Source organism: Cervus canadensis, chromosome 13 (assembly GCF_019320065.1).
Source record: "Cervus canadensis isolate Bull #8, Minnesota chromosome 13, ASM1932006v1, whole genome shotgun sequence".
NCBI classification, from domain to species: Eukaryota; Metazoa; Chordata; class Mammalia; order Artiodactyla; family Cervidae; genus Cervus; species Cervus canadensis.
The window spans coordinates 44,188,840-44,206,437 of NC_057398.1; the positions used below are offsets into that span (position 1 = coordinate 44,188,840).

At 37.3% G+C, this 17,598-nt stretch overlaps 1 protein-coding gene across 2 annotated transcripts in view; it reads left to right on the top strand.

The window, feature by feature from the left end:
* Positions 1-9,856, top strand: part of WDR64 (WD repeat domain 64) — a 122,095-nt gene extending 112,239 nt beyond the window's left edge. For both annotated transcript variants that reach the window (XM_043485765.1, XM_043485764.1), the window contains 3 exons: positions 1,233-1,313; positions 2,118-2,231; positions 9,236-9,856. In XM_043485765.1, coding sequence (XP_043341700.1) covers positions 1,233-1,313; positions 2,118-2,231; positions 9,236-9,319 — 279 coding nt within the window. In that variant the 3' untranslated portion in view covers positions 9,320-9,856. The remainder of the gene's footprint in view (positions 1-1,232; positions 1,314-2,117; positions 2,232-9,235) is intronic.
* The last annotated feature ends 7,742 nt before the right edge of the window (positions 9,857-17,598 follow it).

Genomic DNA, 17,598 nt, shown 5'->3' on the forward strand with positions numbered 1-17,598 from the left:
AAAAATAGAGGAAAGGCGAAAGTAAATAAACTATTGTTTTGGCAAAAAGTATAAAAGGTAAAACTATATAAACAAAAGCAAGAGAATTAGAACACGACATTCAGCTTGTCATTATGTTTGAGAGAAGATGAAAAGGACTGGGCACGGCACACTGACACCCTCGAGTTGAGGGTATTGTCCCAATTTGTTAAACAGAATATGTCATTTTTCACAGCATCAACTTCATGTTTAATAAGTATTTAACACTTTCCAAATGAAACCATTTTATAAACCCTCGCTTCCTGCCCAGAGAGAACTCGGAGAGCTTCTCCCAGAAGACAGGGTGACAGGCAAGAAAGAGACTGGCTGTGGAATGTAACAGACTTCAATTTAATCTTAGGTGTTATTTTATCTAATAACTAATAATCTAATCTCTCAAAGAGTTTTTTTGAGGATTAAATGAGAAAATGTACACGAGGAACATTGTAGGCATTCAATAAATGTTAATTCCACTTTCCCCAAAGGCCCCAATCTCTCCCTGCTTTTTGTCTCATAACACGTTCACTTACCATGTTCTACACGGAAGTAGAACCATTGATATACTGACTCTTACTTCTCCCCTCCACCAATAAATCATAAGCTCTTTATGGGCAAAGATACATGTATAGCACGTAACAAATGCTTGATTTTGTTGAATAGCACAACCTAAAAATAAAGATTGGTATTCACTTTTAATATTCTTTTCCAATTTGAAATGGTAACTGTTAAAGTAATTAAACTGAAATGTTAAATATATTTGGGAAAATCTTTGGAAGGGTTTTGAAGCTCTTGAAAAAAACAAATGCACTCAATATTATAAGGCTTGGCCTCTTCTTAGCACATCTTTATCTTCTCGGTTGGTAAAATAACAAAGGTTTAATGCTTGAGATAAAAATACCTTTTACTTAGGAATCTGATTTCTACCAGCAATTTTATTTTTCCCATTTCTTTTAATTCACAATTGTGTAATATTTGTTCACTTCTTTTAATTTCTTTTTGACATATTGTTATTAGTAATAATAATACAATAGATTTAAATCTTACATTTGAGTAGCACCTTACTATATACATTTTGTCCTCATAAGTTGCCAACAGGGAAAGAATTTGCTTAAGATCATGCAACTAATAAGTGGCAGAGCCAGAATTTGATTCCAGGAATTTTGCCACTGATATAATGTGCCCTTTTCATTAAACATTCACTCCTCTCTTTGCAGATTCGAAGACATGCCTTGGAAGGTTTCATGACTGAAAACAGAGAGGCAGGGATTGTTTTTGGTTCTCTGCCCATATACAGGGTGAGTTGGAGGTATCTAGGACTAGAGTGATTCCAGAACAGTTAGGGAATCTGACATCTCATTCCTGACCCTGAGCAAGCAATCACATAACCAAGCAGAAAGATGATTCCATAAACACGCTGCGTCCAAACCCAGAGAAATCTTTGGTTTTGTGTGTCAGTGGCCTTGATCATTGTCTCTGTCATTCCACATGGAACAATACTTCAGAAAAGTATTTCAAACTTTACTCTGGCTCTTCATCATCTATAGGATAAAACTAAATGCGTTTAGCCTGGCATTCTCATGATCTGACCTCCACCTGAACTGTATAACCCCATTTTCCGCCACATTCTCCCATGTACCCTACACTCCAGCTGTGCTGACTGACCATTCCTTAAGCATCATGTTCTTCCCTCTACTGTGACTTTGCCTGTGCTGCTCCTCTGCCCATAACTCATCCACCCCTTGTTTCCCTCCACATCCCTACTTTTCCTTCAAGTCTCCAACCCAGATAACCTGTTGTTTAATTAACCAAGAATAATAAACCAAAGACAAAACATTGCACCCTAATTTTAACATATAATATTGTTTTATAAAATGTTAGTTCTCTTTCCCAAGACCATGTTGATAACCTCCTACAGGTATTAAACAGTTAAATTATAGATGCTGCTAAGGGAAAAGCATCAGAATTAATAGTGGACTCCTGGGATGGTGGGTATGTTTTAAAAGCAGTTGGACCTTCTCACTCCCTATCCCCCGCCCCTGAATTCATATTACAGAATTTATCACCTTAAGTATGTCTTATTCTTTATTTATGGCTCCTAGGTACCAAGCCCCACTAGTCTAAGATTCCTTCCACTAATTGGTTCAGAAGCACAAAAGGAATCTTCAGATGGCATTCAAGGAAAGAAGAAGGGAGGCCATGTTCAACATGAAAAAGTGAGTTAGTACTTAGAATTCCACAGTGTATATCATTTTGGTTTGGATTGTTTCTTATTTCTGGGACTAAAATTATCTCAGGTCTGACTCTGTCTACAAATATTCCAGAATGCATGTGTTTTACCTCAGTGAGAAGGAAAACATAAATTTCCAGGATGGACAGAAAAATCAAGCAGGATCTCTGAGCCTGAGCAAATTAACATCCTAGAGTTAATTTTAGACTTAGGTTCACTGACTAATTTTAAAAGCCAGGCAGTATGGCATGACATATCTGATGGCTGTGTAGCCATCCTTACTTCCTAACATTATTGTACCTGCAGGATGGAGCCAAGATAACAGTAAGTTTCTGGCCCACCAGCCAAGTCAAGGAGAATGTTTTCAATGTATTAGTAGGAAAACTAACAGAAAACTTTACAGCTAACATGGCATTTTTATAAATGATTCTTTGATTTTCACAAAGATCACAAAGAAAATATTATACACTCATTTTAGAACTGGGGAAAAAATTGAAACCAAAAGAGTGATTAAAATGACTTACCAAAGATCATATAAAATTAAGTCAAAACCTGAAGTCAACTTTTTACTCCAAATATCATGCTCAATCTCTTAAACTAAACAGCCTAAAAAACTAAAACCTTAAAACTGCTCTATTAGTTCTAGGAAGTTTGTATGAGCCTAATTTAAACTATGGCCATGTATCTAGTTATTCAAATTGATCAAATATTAAGAGGAAGAGCTAACAAATAGTAATTTTAATTTTAATTTAATTTTTTTACCACAACACATGGCATGTAGGATTTCTTAGTTACCCAATCAGGGATCAAACCCATGCCCTCTGCAATGGAAGCACAGAGACCTAACAACTGGATCACTGGGAAATTCTATTTTCATTTATAGTTTATATTGGCGTATAGTTGATTTATCAATACAATGTTATATTAGGTTCAGATGTACAACAAAGTGATTAGGTTACACATATACACACTTCTAGCCGTTTTCAGATTCTTTTCACATATAGATTATTCAAGCATATTAACTAGTCTCCTCTGTGCTATACAGTAGGTCCTTGCTGATTATTTTCTATATAGTAGTATGTATCTGTTAATCCCAGGGCTTCCTAGGTGGCACTTGTGGTGAAGGATCCACTTGCCAATGCAGGAGACGCAAGAGACACAGGTTTGATTCCTGTGTCAGGAAGAACCCCTAGAGAAGGAAATGGCAACCCACTCCAATATTCTTGTCTGGCAAATTCCATGGACAGAACAACTTGGTGGGTTACCATCCATGAGTCACAGTCGGACATGACTAAGCACACAGCATATGTTAATCCCAACCTCCTGTTAAATCTCTCCCTTCAACCTTTCCCATTTGGTAACCATAAGTTTCTTTTCTAAGTCAGTGAGTCTGTTTCTGTTGTGTAAATAAGTTCATTTGTATAATTTTTTACATTTCACATATAAATAATATCATACTTGTCTTTCTCTGCCTGAACTACTTCACTGTGATAATCTCTAGACCCATCCATGATGCAACAAGTGGCATCATTCTGTTCTTATGGTTGTTCCATTGTATATATGTACCATCTTCTTTATCTATTCCTCTGTCAATGGACATTTAGGTTGCTTCCATGTCATGGCTATTACAAACAGTGCTGCAATGAACACTAGGTTCATGTATAATTTTGGCCCATGTTTTTCTCTGGATATATGCCCTGGAGTGGGATAGCTGGATGATATGTGAGTTCTATTTTTAGTTTTTAAAGGAACTTTTACACTGTTCTCCATTGTGGCTGTACCAATTTACATTCAAATCATTAGTGTATGAGGGTCCCCATCTCTCTACACCCTCTCCAGTACTTATTGCTTGTACACTTTTTGATGAGGCCATTCTGACTGGTGTGAGCTGGTGTCTTGTTGTAGTTTTGACTTGCATTTCTCTAATAATTTGTGATATTGAGAAACTTTCATGTGCCTCTAGGTTATCTGTATTCTTTGGAGAAATGTCTATTTAGGTTTTCTGCCTATTTTTTCATTGGTTGTTTTTTTGTTTGTTTGTTTTGTTTTTTTGATACTGATACATACAAACAGCAGGAACTGTGTGTAAATCTTGGAGATGAATCTTTTGTCAATTACATTGTTTGTAAATATTTTCTCCCATTCTGTGGGTCATTTTATTGTTTTGTTTATAGTTTCCTTTGGTGTGCAAAAGCTTTTAAGTTCCATTTGTTTACTTTTGTTTTTATTTCCATTGTTCTAGGAGATGGATTGAAAAAGATATTGCTGTGATTTAGGTCAAAATCTGTTTTGCCTATATTCTCCTCTAAGAGTTTTATAGTATCTGGATTTACATTTAGGTCTTTAATCCATTTTGAGTTTATTTTTGGCTAGGACTTACAAAACTACACTGAACAAAAGTGGCAAGAGTTGACAAATTTCTCTTGTTCCTGATCATAGAGGAAACGATTTCACCTCTTCACTATTGAGTATGATGTTAGCTGTGGGTTTGTCATATATGGTAGGTTCCCTGTGTGCCCCCTTTCTAGAGAGTTTTTAATCATAAATGGGTGTCAAATTTTGTCAAAACCTTTTTCTGGATCTATTAAGGTGATCATATAGTTTTTATTCTTCAACTTGTTGACGTGGTCTATCACACTGATTGATTAGTGGATACCAAACAATCCTTGTGTCACACGAGTGTATGCTCCTTGGTTCTTTGTCTCATCACAACAAAGATTTCGAGTGACAGACATTAAAGCCCCTTGGCAGGTCACAGCTCTCGGAGGACAGACCGTGTTATAGCTCTTAAATAAATCAGTGTTACAGCTCAGTGTTACAGCTCTATTTATTTAGATAATAGCAGGAAAATCCATCTTCGAGGTGTGAGGGCACTTCGATCCAAAGACGGGAAGAGAAGAGCGCGCCCCATCATGTGAGAGAGAGAGAAGAGGGCTTTGACTATTCTTTTTATATGTTTTTTTTGTTCCCCCTGGGCCTGTCCTATGCAAATTTGGCTTAGGCAGGAGCGTTGTTTGTTTTACCTGAGGTTCTCACTCCGGTTCTCGGACCTTCCTTTGTTCTATTTTCGCGGGCTTTCCCTTCCAGGTCTTTTAACCACCGCCATTTCGGACTCCTTTTCCCTATTCTAACTACCTAACACTTGCATCCCTGGAATGAATCCACTCTGTGGTGTATCGTCTTATTAATGTATTGTTAGATTTTGTTTCCTAGTATTTTGTTGAGGATTTTTGCATCCATATTCATCAATGATGCTAGCCTTTAATTTTCCTTCCTTGTGGTAACTTGGTCTGGTTTTGGTATCAGGGTGATGTTGGTCTCATAGACTTAGTTTTGGAGTGTTCTTTCCTCTGTGATTTTTTTTTTTGAATAGTTTCAGAAGGATAGGTGTTAACTCTTCTCTAAATGTTTCATAGAATTTGCCTGTGAAGTCATCTGGTCCTGGACTTTTGTTGGGAGTTTTTAAATCACAGTTGCAATTTTAGTACTTCTGATTGGAAGGTTCATATTTTCTATTTCTTCCTGGGTCAGTCTAGGGAGGTTGTTACCTTTCTAAGAATTTGTTCATTTCTAGTTTGTCCATTTCATTGGCATAAATTTCTGGCAGTAGTCTCTTATGATCCTTTATATTTCTGGGTTGTTTCTTGTCTCCTTTTTCATTTCTAAGTTTATTGATTTGAGCCTCTTTCTCTTTTTTTTCTTTCTCTCGTAAGAGAAGCAGGCCTTTATTTTCTCATTTTCTTGATGAGTCTGGCTAAAGCTTTATCAATTTTATTTACCTTTTCAAACAACCAGCCTTTAGTTTCATTGATCTCTTCTATTGTCTTCTTCATCTCTATTTCCTTTATTTCTGCTCTGATCTTTATGCTTTCTTTCCTCCTAATAACTTTGGGTTTGATTATCAGTTCTTCTTTAGTTGCTTTAGGTGTAAAGTTAGGTTGTTTAACATTTTGCTTGCTTCCTGAGGTACGCTTTTATTGCTCTAAACGTCCCTCTTAGAATTGCTATTGCTATATCCCATTGGTTTTGGATCATCATGTTTTCATTTGTCTCCAAGTATATTTTAGATTCTTCTTTGATTTCTTCAGTGATCCACTGCTTGTTCGGTTGCAAATCAGCTAGCCTCCATGGGTTTTATTTTATTGTCATTATTTTTTCTTATAGTGATCTATCCAGGAGAAAATTCTGTGTGCATCTGAATATGTATTCTGCTGCTTTTGGATGGAATGCTCTATAAATACTGATTGAGTCCATCTGGTCTAATGGGTCATTTAAGGGCTATGTTTCCTTATTGATTTTGTTTCTGGATGATCCATCAATGGATGAAAGTTGGTGTTAAAGTCCTCCACTATTATATGTTACTGCTGATTTCTCCTTTTATGGCTGTTAGCCTTGCCTCATATATCGAGGTGCTCCTATGTTGGAAGCACATATATTTACAATTGTTATGTGTTCTTCCTGGATTGATCCCTTGATCATTATGTAATGTCCCTCTTTGTCTCTTTCAAAACTCTTTATTCTAAAGTCTATTTTACCTACTACAAGTATTATTAATCTAGCTTCTAGAGAGTTTTACTTGCATGCAATATCTGTTTCCATCCCCTTACTTTCAGTATGTATGTGTCCCTAGATCTAGTGTGGATCTCTTGTAGAATGCATATTTATGGGTCTTGTTTTCATATCCATCCAGCCAGTCTAAGTGTTTCAGTTGGAGCATTTAATCATTTTATGTAAGGTAATTATCAAAATGTATGTTCTTATTGCCATTCTGTTCAGTTTTAAATTTGTTTTCATCTTTTTTTCTTCCCTTCTTCTTTTGTTCTCCTCTCTAGTGATCTGATGGCTATATTTAGTGTTGTTTTGGTATTTTTTTTTCTATTTTGTGTGTATATATCTATTGTATATTTTTGATTTACAGTTACCACAAAGTTTTGATATAGCAGCCCATATATAAACAAGATTAAGTTACTGTTCTCTTAAATTTCAAATGCATTTCCAATATTCTGCATTTGTACTCGCCTATCCGACTCGATGGGCATGAGTTTGAGTAAACTCCGGGAGTTGGTGATGGACAGGGAGGCCTGGCATGCTGCGATTCATGGGGTCGCAAAGAGTCAGACACAACTGAGTGACTGAACTGAACTGAACTGGCTGATTATCATCATTACTGTTGTTTTTTTTTTAATTTTTATTTGTTTATTTTGGATGTGCAGCATGTGGAAAACTAAGTTCCCTAACCAGGGACTGAACCTGCCCCTCCTGCTTTGGAAGCGTGAATCTTAACCACCAGACTGCCAGGGAAGCCCCACCATTGCTAATTTTGGATAGCATATTTGCAGTGGATGATTTCCTACCTTTACTGCATGTTTGCCTTTACTGGTGAGCTTTTCCATTTGCATTTTTCTTCTTTCTAGTTGTGGTCTTCTTCTCCACTGAGAGAAGTTCCTTGAGCATTTGTTTAAAGCTAGTTTGGTTTGGTGGTGCTGAATTCTTAGTTTTTGCTTGTCTATAAACCTTTTCTCTTTTAAATCTGAGCAAGAGCCTTGCTATATAGAAGTATTCTTGGTTGTCAGTTTTTCCCTTTCACCACTTTAAATATATCATGTCACTCTGTTCTGTCTTACAGCTCACTTATCCATTTTTCTGCCTCCTTTATTCTGCTATTGATTCCCTCTGATGTATTTTGCATCACAGTTACTCTATTGTTCAACTTTGTTATTCTTTATATCTTCTAGCTCTTTAGTAAACATTTCTTGCATCTTTTTCATCTGTGCTTCCATTATTTTTTAAAATATGGAATGATTTTTATTATCATCACATTGAATTCTTTTTTGGGTATACTGCCTATCTCTATTTCACTTAGCTTCTGAAGTTTTATCTTGTTCCTTCATCTGGAACATATTCCTCTGCTATTTCATTTTGCCTTTCTTTTTACTGTCTCCATTCTGCAGGCTGCAGGAATGTAACTCCTCTTGCTTCTGGTGTTTGCTCCTGGTAGCTGAGTCTGGCCTAAGAGGTTTGTGCAGGGTTCCTGGTGGAAGGAACTGGTACCTGTCCTCTGGCCAGCAGAACTGAGCTTTGTCCCTCTGGTGAGCCAGGTTGTATTGCAAATGAACCCCTCCTATCATCTCCTTGTCATTTTTGGTTGGTTCCAGTCTTTTTTGTTAATGGTTTTTCAGCAGTTAGTTGTGATTTTGATGTTTTCATGAGAAGAGGTAAGCTCAAGTCCTTCTACTATACCATCTTGTCTCCTCTCTGACAAATTTAGACATTTCTTAGCCTAGACTTTTGAAATCAAATGAGTTTAACTTTTTATATGCATGTCTTAAAAATACATCTAATTGAAAACTTTCTCATTTGTGGGATCATCACTTGACTTTATTATTTCTTTGTAAGTCAGTGGACTCTGATGATATTAATATAGAATGGTGGCTCAGAGGGTAAAGCATCTGCCTGCAATGGAGACCTGGGTTCGATCCCTGGGTCAGGAAGATCCCCTGGAGAAGGAAATGGCAACCCACTCCAGTATTCTTGCCTGGAGAATTCCATGGATGGAGGAGCCTGGTAGGCTACAGTCCACGGGGTTGCAAAGAGTCAGAAACGACTGAGCGACTTCACTCACTTATCTGTACCTTACAAAAATCTAGGAAGCTTCTTTATGTTTTCTTTTAACTAACCTTTTACAGATCAGGCAACAAATCCCAAGAATGGATAACTGCAGAGTTAAGTAGTTTTAAAGCCTTTGCTCTTCTTCCATGCCCTGCTGCAGCCAGTCCCACCTCCTGTATATTTTTAAACACATTTTTACCCTGGAGGCACACAAGAGAGTTAAACTACTATTTATTTAACTATCCTTGTTTAGGATATTATTTAACTATCCTCTTTTAGGAGGATTAATAACTCTACAAAAGTTAGTGGTAAAACTTGACTCCAAAAAATTGTGTTCATCATATAATCCAGTTATTAATTGATCTGTCCTTTATTTCTCAGGTACAACGAAGGAGAAGTCTGAAAAGAAATTTGGTCCCACAAGTAAACCTGGCTTCTTCTTTCTTCCCAGCCATCCCCAAGTGAAAAGAGAAAAATCAGAAGTGGCTGCTGTTCTCTGGGCTGTATACCAAAGGGCAAGGACTCAGTTATACTCCAGTCTTTATTTCAGGATGAAAGTCAGGGTCTATCAATCAGATATTGTTATCCATCTCTGTATCCTCATGCCATCCTGTCTGTGGGGAAAATTACTCAGGGTGCTCACATGACCTCATCTCTAAATATCAAGCAAGTAGCAAGCAGCCAGTTTGCCAAAGTTTTTCCTTCATGGAAATCACTTACTGAATAGGCAATATTTCTCATTCACTGTTAGGAAAATGACACATAAAGAAAAAAAGAAAATAAATAGCATAAATTAGATTTAAAATAATACAGTTATCAATGACTAGTTTTCCACCTCTCCCCATTGTTCACCCTAATTTATAACCTGAATTATTATCAGAATGCTTGCAGCAGGAGGCAAATTACTTATGTGTCATGGTATGTGCAATCAAAGAGAATTATTATTAAAAAAAAAAAGTGTCAGTCAGGCCTCTAGCATTTGTCTTATTTATTTAGAGAAATGTCATACAGAAGAAAATGTCCAGAGTTTCTTAAAGTTAGAAGTTATTTGCAGTTAGTCTATATTGACTCCAGATGTTAGAATTTCAATGGTTATCTGATGTTGTCAGGGTCCATCTTTTACTGATACCTATATTAAATGATTCTGGTATTTTGATCAAATGATTCACTACCACTGGGTGCTCATGTAAAAAATAAAAGCATCTACATTTGATGAATAATAAATGAGATTTTAAATAAGTCCAATGAAGAAGGTATCAAGAATTAAAGCCTGAAGACTGGCTGTACCAGGTCTCTTTGGGAAAATATTTAGGGTTATAAGTAATAAAGGCATTCTGCTGTCAAGCATTAGTCTATTTTCCACAAAGCACAAGGCCACATGGGAAGAAAAATCTCTGGTCCCTGAGCATTTGATACTGCCTTTACATTCTAGGAAGGGTTTTAAGGTTCTGAAAATCCTAACAACTTTGGAAAACTAAACTAAGAAAACCTTTTATTATGTATAGGCATGTACTAACCATAGTAAGAAGGCAATGGCACCCCACTCCAGTACTCTTGCCTGGAAAATCCCATGAATGGAGGAGCCTGGTAGGGGGCAGTCCATGGGGTCGCGAAGAGTCGGACACGACTGAGCGACTTCACTTTCACTTTTCACTTTCATGCATTGGAGAAGCAAATGGCAACCCACTCCAGTGTTCTTGCCTGGAGAATCCCAGGGACAGAGGAGCCTGGTGGGCTGCCGTCTATGGGGTCGCACAGGATCGGACACGACTGAAGCGACTTAGCAGCAATCATAGTAAGTCTAATTAACTTAACATCCATCCACATAGACAGTTACCATTTTTTGTGTGTTAGGAAAGTCTAAGAGGACTTTCATGATTTACTCTCTGTGACCACATGGGGGAGCAGCTACAGTGCAGGTACCTGAGGGTTGCTGAGGAATTTTTTTTAAAACGATCTACTCTCAGGATGAGATGGCTAGATGGCATCACCGACTCGATGGACATGAACTTGAGTAAACTCCGGGAGTTGGTGATGGACAGCGAGGCCTGGCATGCTGCGATTCATGGGGTCGCAAAGAGTCGGACACGACTGAGCGACTGAACTGAACTGAACTCTCAGGAACTTTTAGATATACAACACAGAGTCATTAACCACAATCACAGTGCTATACGTTATATCCTCGTGACATTTATTTTATAATTAGATGTCTACCTTTTAACTTCCTTCACCCACTTTGCCCCCAGAAGATTTTTTTTTTTAATTCTAAAAGTAAATATGAAAATTCAAAGGACCTTACGAAAATGATTTCACTTCCTGTCTTTAATCTCAGTTGTAAAAGAAGGTCATTTCATCCCCATAGATTTCCTAGAATAAAACAATATTGAATACCCTGCCATGCACGAAATCCCTTAATGTGGCATTCAGGACTCTAAATTAGCATCCCTCTTCTTTTTTGACTGAAGGATTCTCTCCGACCTCTTTTGACAGAAACATACAACTTCTTGACCCTCTTATGACTAAAAAACATTTTGGAATTTTTGCGCATTATGTAATAAATGATTATATTTTAGTCAGCATACTGTTAAGAATGGCAGTATAATAATATTTAATGATATACAAAATATGTAGAAAAATTTTGTCTTTTTAATTTCCTTACTGATTTAAAATGCAGTATTTATGTTACAATTCAGACATGGGGAGAAAAAGGGTTTTAAGGCAAGGAGTTTATCCTGGTATGTGGATAAACACAAACTAATCCCAAAAGTCTTGTAAGAAAGGAGGCAAGAGGGTCAAGGGCTACTCTCATGACTCAGTGGTAAAGAATCTGCCTGCAGTGCAGGAGACCTGGATTCAGTCCCTGGGTTGGGAAGATCCCCTGGAGAAGGAAATGGCAACCCACTCCAGTATTCTTGCCTGGAGAACCACATGAACAGAAGAGCCTGGTGGGCTACATGCGGTCACAGAGATGGACATGACTGAGCAACTTTCACTTTTTACTTTCAAGAGGGTCAATGTTGATAAAAAGAGATTTGACAAGAGAAGCAGACTTTGGTGTAACATGCTGTGAAGATGGAAGGAGATGCCACAAGTCAAAGAATGTAGGCTGCTGCTGAAACTAGAAAAGGCAACAAAACAGATTTCCCCTGGAGCTTCTAGAAGGAACATAGCCCTATTAGATTCATTTCAGAAATATGGTCTCCAGAACTGTAAGATAACAAATGTGTATTATTTTAAACCATTAAGATTGTCATACTTTGTTACAGCAACAGAAAAAAAACAAAACAAAACAGAGAAGGGGTTATAGTTTGAATTTCAATTTCAATCTCCTAGGCAAGGTCTAGGCATCATTTTTTGTTGTTGTTGTTAATCTCCCTAGGTGATCACTCCTCACTTGCAGTCACAGTTTAAAAGTAGTAAACTAGGAGGGTGAAGGAGATGGTAAAATATTCTGACACCAAAGGAATGGCCTGTCATCACTAAGTAGCTCTACTAATAAAGAAAATGCAAGATTACAGAATAAGGGATATAACACTTTGATACAGGACCAAACAACAAAGAATATTAACCAGAGCAGTTTCAGGCTATGCACATTTCAGCAGAGTGTCCGAAGAGTCTGTTAATTCCCAATGAAGCCAAGCTTGGATATATGCCATTTTTTATAGTATTCACTTATATATCTTGTGTTTTGTTTGCTTTGTTCTTTTCTAAGTTTGTTTTTAGTCAAATTAAATTATAAACTTTTTAAATGCAGGTAAAGCTTATACTTTTTATAATCTAATTTAAACAAATTCTTGGATTCACTTATTGTGGAAGATATAATGTTGGTCACAAAATCCTGGTTATTTTTATTTCATAATATCTTGAAATCCCATCTGCTATCTGGCCCAGTTTTGAAGCCAAGCCAACCTTCTGGGTGTGGCTAGGATATTTTGGGTGATATCCTAGCACCTTTTAGGATGACATAATTAGATTTATTCCAAGCTAGCAGATTTTACTTCTACCAAGTTGAGAACACCTGAGAATAAATATCAGTGGTCATCCAGACAGAAAATCAATATAGAAACATTAGACTTAAATGACAGTAAATAATATAGACTTAATACATACATACTTCATCCCATCCCAAATCAGCAGAATACACATTCTTCTCAAGTGTACATGGAACATTCTCCAGGATAGATCACCTGTTAGGTCACAAAAAAAGTATCAGTAAATTCAAGAAGACTGAAATCACATCAAGCAACCTCTCTGACCACAACAGTATGAAACTAGAAATCAATCAAAAGAAGAAAAAAAAAAAATACAAAAATGTGGAGACTAAACAACATGCTACTGGACAGTGAATAACAATGAATGAGTCATCAAAGAGTAAAAGGAGAAATTTTAGAAATATCTAGAGAAAGTTACCACAGAAATAGGACATATCAAAATTTATAAATGCAGCAAAAGTGGTTCTAAGAGGAAAGTTTGTAGCAGCACAGGATACCTCAAAAAAACAAGAAAAACCCTAAATAATCTAACTTTACCCCTAAAAGAACTAGGAAAAAAAAGAAGAAGAGCAAACAAAGCCCAAATTAGAAGAAAGTAAATAATAAACATCAAATTGGAAATAAATGAAAGAGACTAAAAAGAAAAGTATCAAAAAAAAAATAAAAAAAAAAAATGACTAAAAAGAAAAGTATCAGTGAAACTAAGAGCTAGTTCTTTGAAAAGAACCTTTACCTAGACTAACCAAGAAAGAAAGAGGCCTTAAATAAATAAAATGAGAAATTAAAGAGTGGATGTTACAACTGATAACCACAGAAATATGGAGGATGATACCCAACTATTATGAACAATTATACACCAACAAATTGGGCAATACACAAGAACTGGATACATTTCTAGAAACATACTATCTTATGAGATTGAGTCATAAAGCAATAGAAAATCTGAATAGACCAATTACTTTAACAAGATTGAAACTATAATAAAAAACTCCCAACAAACAGAAGCCCAGGAACAAATGATTTCATTGGTATTAATAAATTCCATAAAACATTCAAAAAATTAATACCTATCTTTTAAAAACTCTTCTAAAACACTGAAGAGGAAGGAACCCTTCCAAACACATTTTACAGAATCAGTATTAACCCAATACAAACACTAGACAAAGGCAATCCAAAAAAGGAAATTACAGGCTAATATCCTTCATAAACATGTATTGTTCTATACATAGAAAAATTTAAATACTCCACAAAAAAAACCTGCTAAAATAAACAAATTCAGTCAAGTTTAAATCAACACACAGGTGTTTAGCATTCCTACACTGATAACAAACTATCAAAAAGAAAAACAAACAAAAAAATAATCACATTTACAATTACATCAAAAACAATAAAATATCTAGGAATATATTTAACCAGGGACATAAAAGACCTGTATGCAGAAAACTATAAGGCACTGATGAAAGAAATTAAAGAAGACCCAAATAAATGTAAAGATATTCTATGTTCATGGCAGAGGATCTGAATAGACATTTTCCCAAAGATATAAAATGTCAAATAAGCACATGAAAAGATGTTCAAGCACATATAGGTAAATAGGTATATATTTAAATATGAATATTAATATAAATATATATAGGTATATATTTATATACCTAAATTTATAGGTGTATATATATGTATATGTATATATATAAAACTCATTCAACTCAACATAACAAAAGAAATCCAAACAAGACAAAAATAGGCAGAGGATATGAACATTTTCCCAAAGAAGATATAAAATGTCAAACAAGCACATGAAAAGATGTTTAAGCACACTTATTATTACAGAAATGCAAACCAAAACCACCATGATAAATCACCTCACTTCTGTTAGAATGCCTATTATCAAAAAGACAACAAATACTGGAGAGAATGTGGGAGAAAAAGGAATCTTTTACACTATTGGTGCAGCCACTATGAAAAACAGTATGCAGATTCCTCAAAAAATTAAAATTAGAAATATCACATGACCCAGCAATTCCACTTCTGGGTATTTATTCAAAGAATCTGAAAACACTAATTTGAAAATCATATGCACCCCTATGTTCATTATGGCATTATTTACAATAGTTAGGATGTGAAAACAACCCTAGTGTCTACTGATGGGTGAACGGATGAAGATGTGCTATGTACACAGTTGTCCAGGTCCATCTGAATTTCAGATAAATGTGGAAATTTGTTTAGAATGTTTCAAATATTACACTAGGCATACTTGTACTAAGAAAATGTATCTGTTTACCTGAAATTCAAATGTAACTGGGCCTATATTATTGTCTGGTGAATCTGGGGGACAAAGTCAAAATAGTATGAGAAGGGTCAAGGCAGAGGTCATCACAGGATGTTTGGGCACATGTCAGGAAAGACTTCAGAGAGCTGGTAAAACAACTGAATCTTAAGCTGACAATTGTGTGGTCTGTGCCACTCATTTCAGAATTATTAACACATCATAATTTGTGATTTCACTTTTTGATGAATATATGTTTTGTGTACAGAAACTTGCTTAAAGACAGTAACCAGTTCTTTGCGTTCCCCATATCGCCTAGTATGGACAGGCACACCTAAGGCATGCATTGATGTTATGGAAACACCCAAACTTTCTGGCCAACCCAGTAGTAACTGCATGAATTGATTCAAATGGTTTTACCTTCCCAAAGTGTTAAAATATTGTTTAGGAAATCATTGTTAACTGGTATTTTCTTCTTTAGTTTTTAAACACTATAGCCAAGAGTCCTGTCTAGAGCCTTTGGAATGAAATTAGTAATAAAGATATGGGTTGTTCGTAGGGCAGTAACCTGTCAAGTCTCATGATGCAGTGGGCACATTTTTGATGTTTGGGCTTTTTCCTAAGACTCTCCCCCCTCCCACATCCCACCTACATTTAAATCCCTTTTCCACCTACTACAGTTTGGAACTGTACCCCACTTTCCACTACAGGCAGCTCCAAGCTGATCCAGAGTGAGGCCTCCTGCTATACAGGTGTTGGAATCACAAAGGAAGATTATTTTTCTGACCTCCTCTCCTAGCCTCAGCTATTAAGACTAGATCTGGGGGAGGCAGCCACGTTCCCACTTAGCATATTTCCCCCAAATGGCATCTTTCCAACAATTTATAAGGTAGTATGTTGACATGACAGATGTTAGATTCATCATAAAAAGACTTTAAAAAGAAGTATGAGAAAAACATGCAGAGTAGGCAGTCAAAATGGGAGCATTTTAAAAAATCACTTTTTCCCCTTTAACTCCTTAAATTGAGTCTGAATTTTTCATTCATGCCCATCTCTGGGCCAAGAGTATACTCTGTGGTCTAACCTAAGGTTCTTTCCAATTTCTTTTTCTGCAATATTCCTAAGAAGACAGTAATCAGGTCAAGAGTATCATGAGGACTTGAAGTTTCACCCCACGTACCTGCCAAAATAAAAAATGTCTTTAAAGGCTATGCACCACAACCCATTTTCATGACTGCTTGGTTAGTTTCTCCAGGCCAAAGATTAACAAAGCAGGACGCCAGGTAAAGTAGTTAGGACAGACTTCAGTCAGTAATACACTGCAATAAAGAAAAGTGTCAATCATGAAATGAACTCACCCTGGATTTGTACAGAAGTGACTGGGCAGTTTCAAGAGAAAATAGGGGTGTGTATGCGTGGTGACTCAGTAGAGTCAGGGAGTGAAAAATAAAAAAGAATGGGACGGAGAACTGGAGAACTGACCTGAGACTGCTAACCAGAATTTATGAAAGTTAACCTCCTCCCTTCTTAGAGACGCTGGGGATAGAGATCTTGTCTTTGGATGTGGACGGGGACAAATGCTGAATTCTTTTGGTAGCCTTGAGCTTTCTCAGGTAGGCAGTTCAAGTGGGGCTGGGGTCACAGAAGGGACGTGGTGGTTGCTGTTCAGCCGCTAAGTCGGGTTCCATCCACTCTTTTGCGACCCCATGGACTGTAGCCCGCCAGACTCCTCTGTCCATGGATTTTCCAGGCGATAATACTGCAGAGGGTTGTCGTTTCCTTCTCCAGGGCATCTTCCCGACCTAGGGATGGAACCCGTGTCTCCTGCACTGGCAAGCAGATTCTTCACCACTGAGCCACTAGGGAAGCCCAAGGGATGTGAACTTGATGTTAATCTCTGTTACTGTTTGTTCAAGTCTTTATAGACCAAGGATGAGTCCTAGTTGAGAAGAGGGCAGAGGAGCCCGGCCAGTCAGGTTAAGTAAAAACTCTCTGTCACTTATCAATTAAAAGTACTTAGTAAGCGCTTCCTCCCCTTCCCGAAGTCTACTAGAAGGGTCCAAGGAATATACACCTCAAGTTGCACCTTCTGTGTCCCTGGAACCCACGTGCGGCGCCTGTCAAGAGCCAGGGTAAGCAGCACAACACAAGCACTAGGGACAATTCCAGCCAGCACCCATTTTAAGTTTAGAAACCTCAACATGAACACAGGGCGGCGCTCTCCCAGCTTCAGCGCCTGGACCTGAGGCCGCATTTGGGAGAGATCCACGACTCCATCAGCCTGCGAAAGGAACTCAATGCGCGTTCCGGGAGCCATGCCCTGTAAGGCAGTTGAGCCAGCTCCGCTCACCCCTCCATAAGGACACTTCGGAGTCCAGGGGCTGACTGCGGTGGCGGCGGCAGGTACACAGGTGGCCAGCAACTGGTGACTCAGGCCGGAAGCGGGAAGCTGTAGGAAGCGGAGCAGACGAGCGGACGTCGCAGAG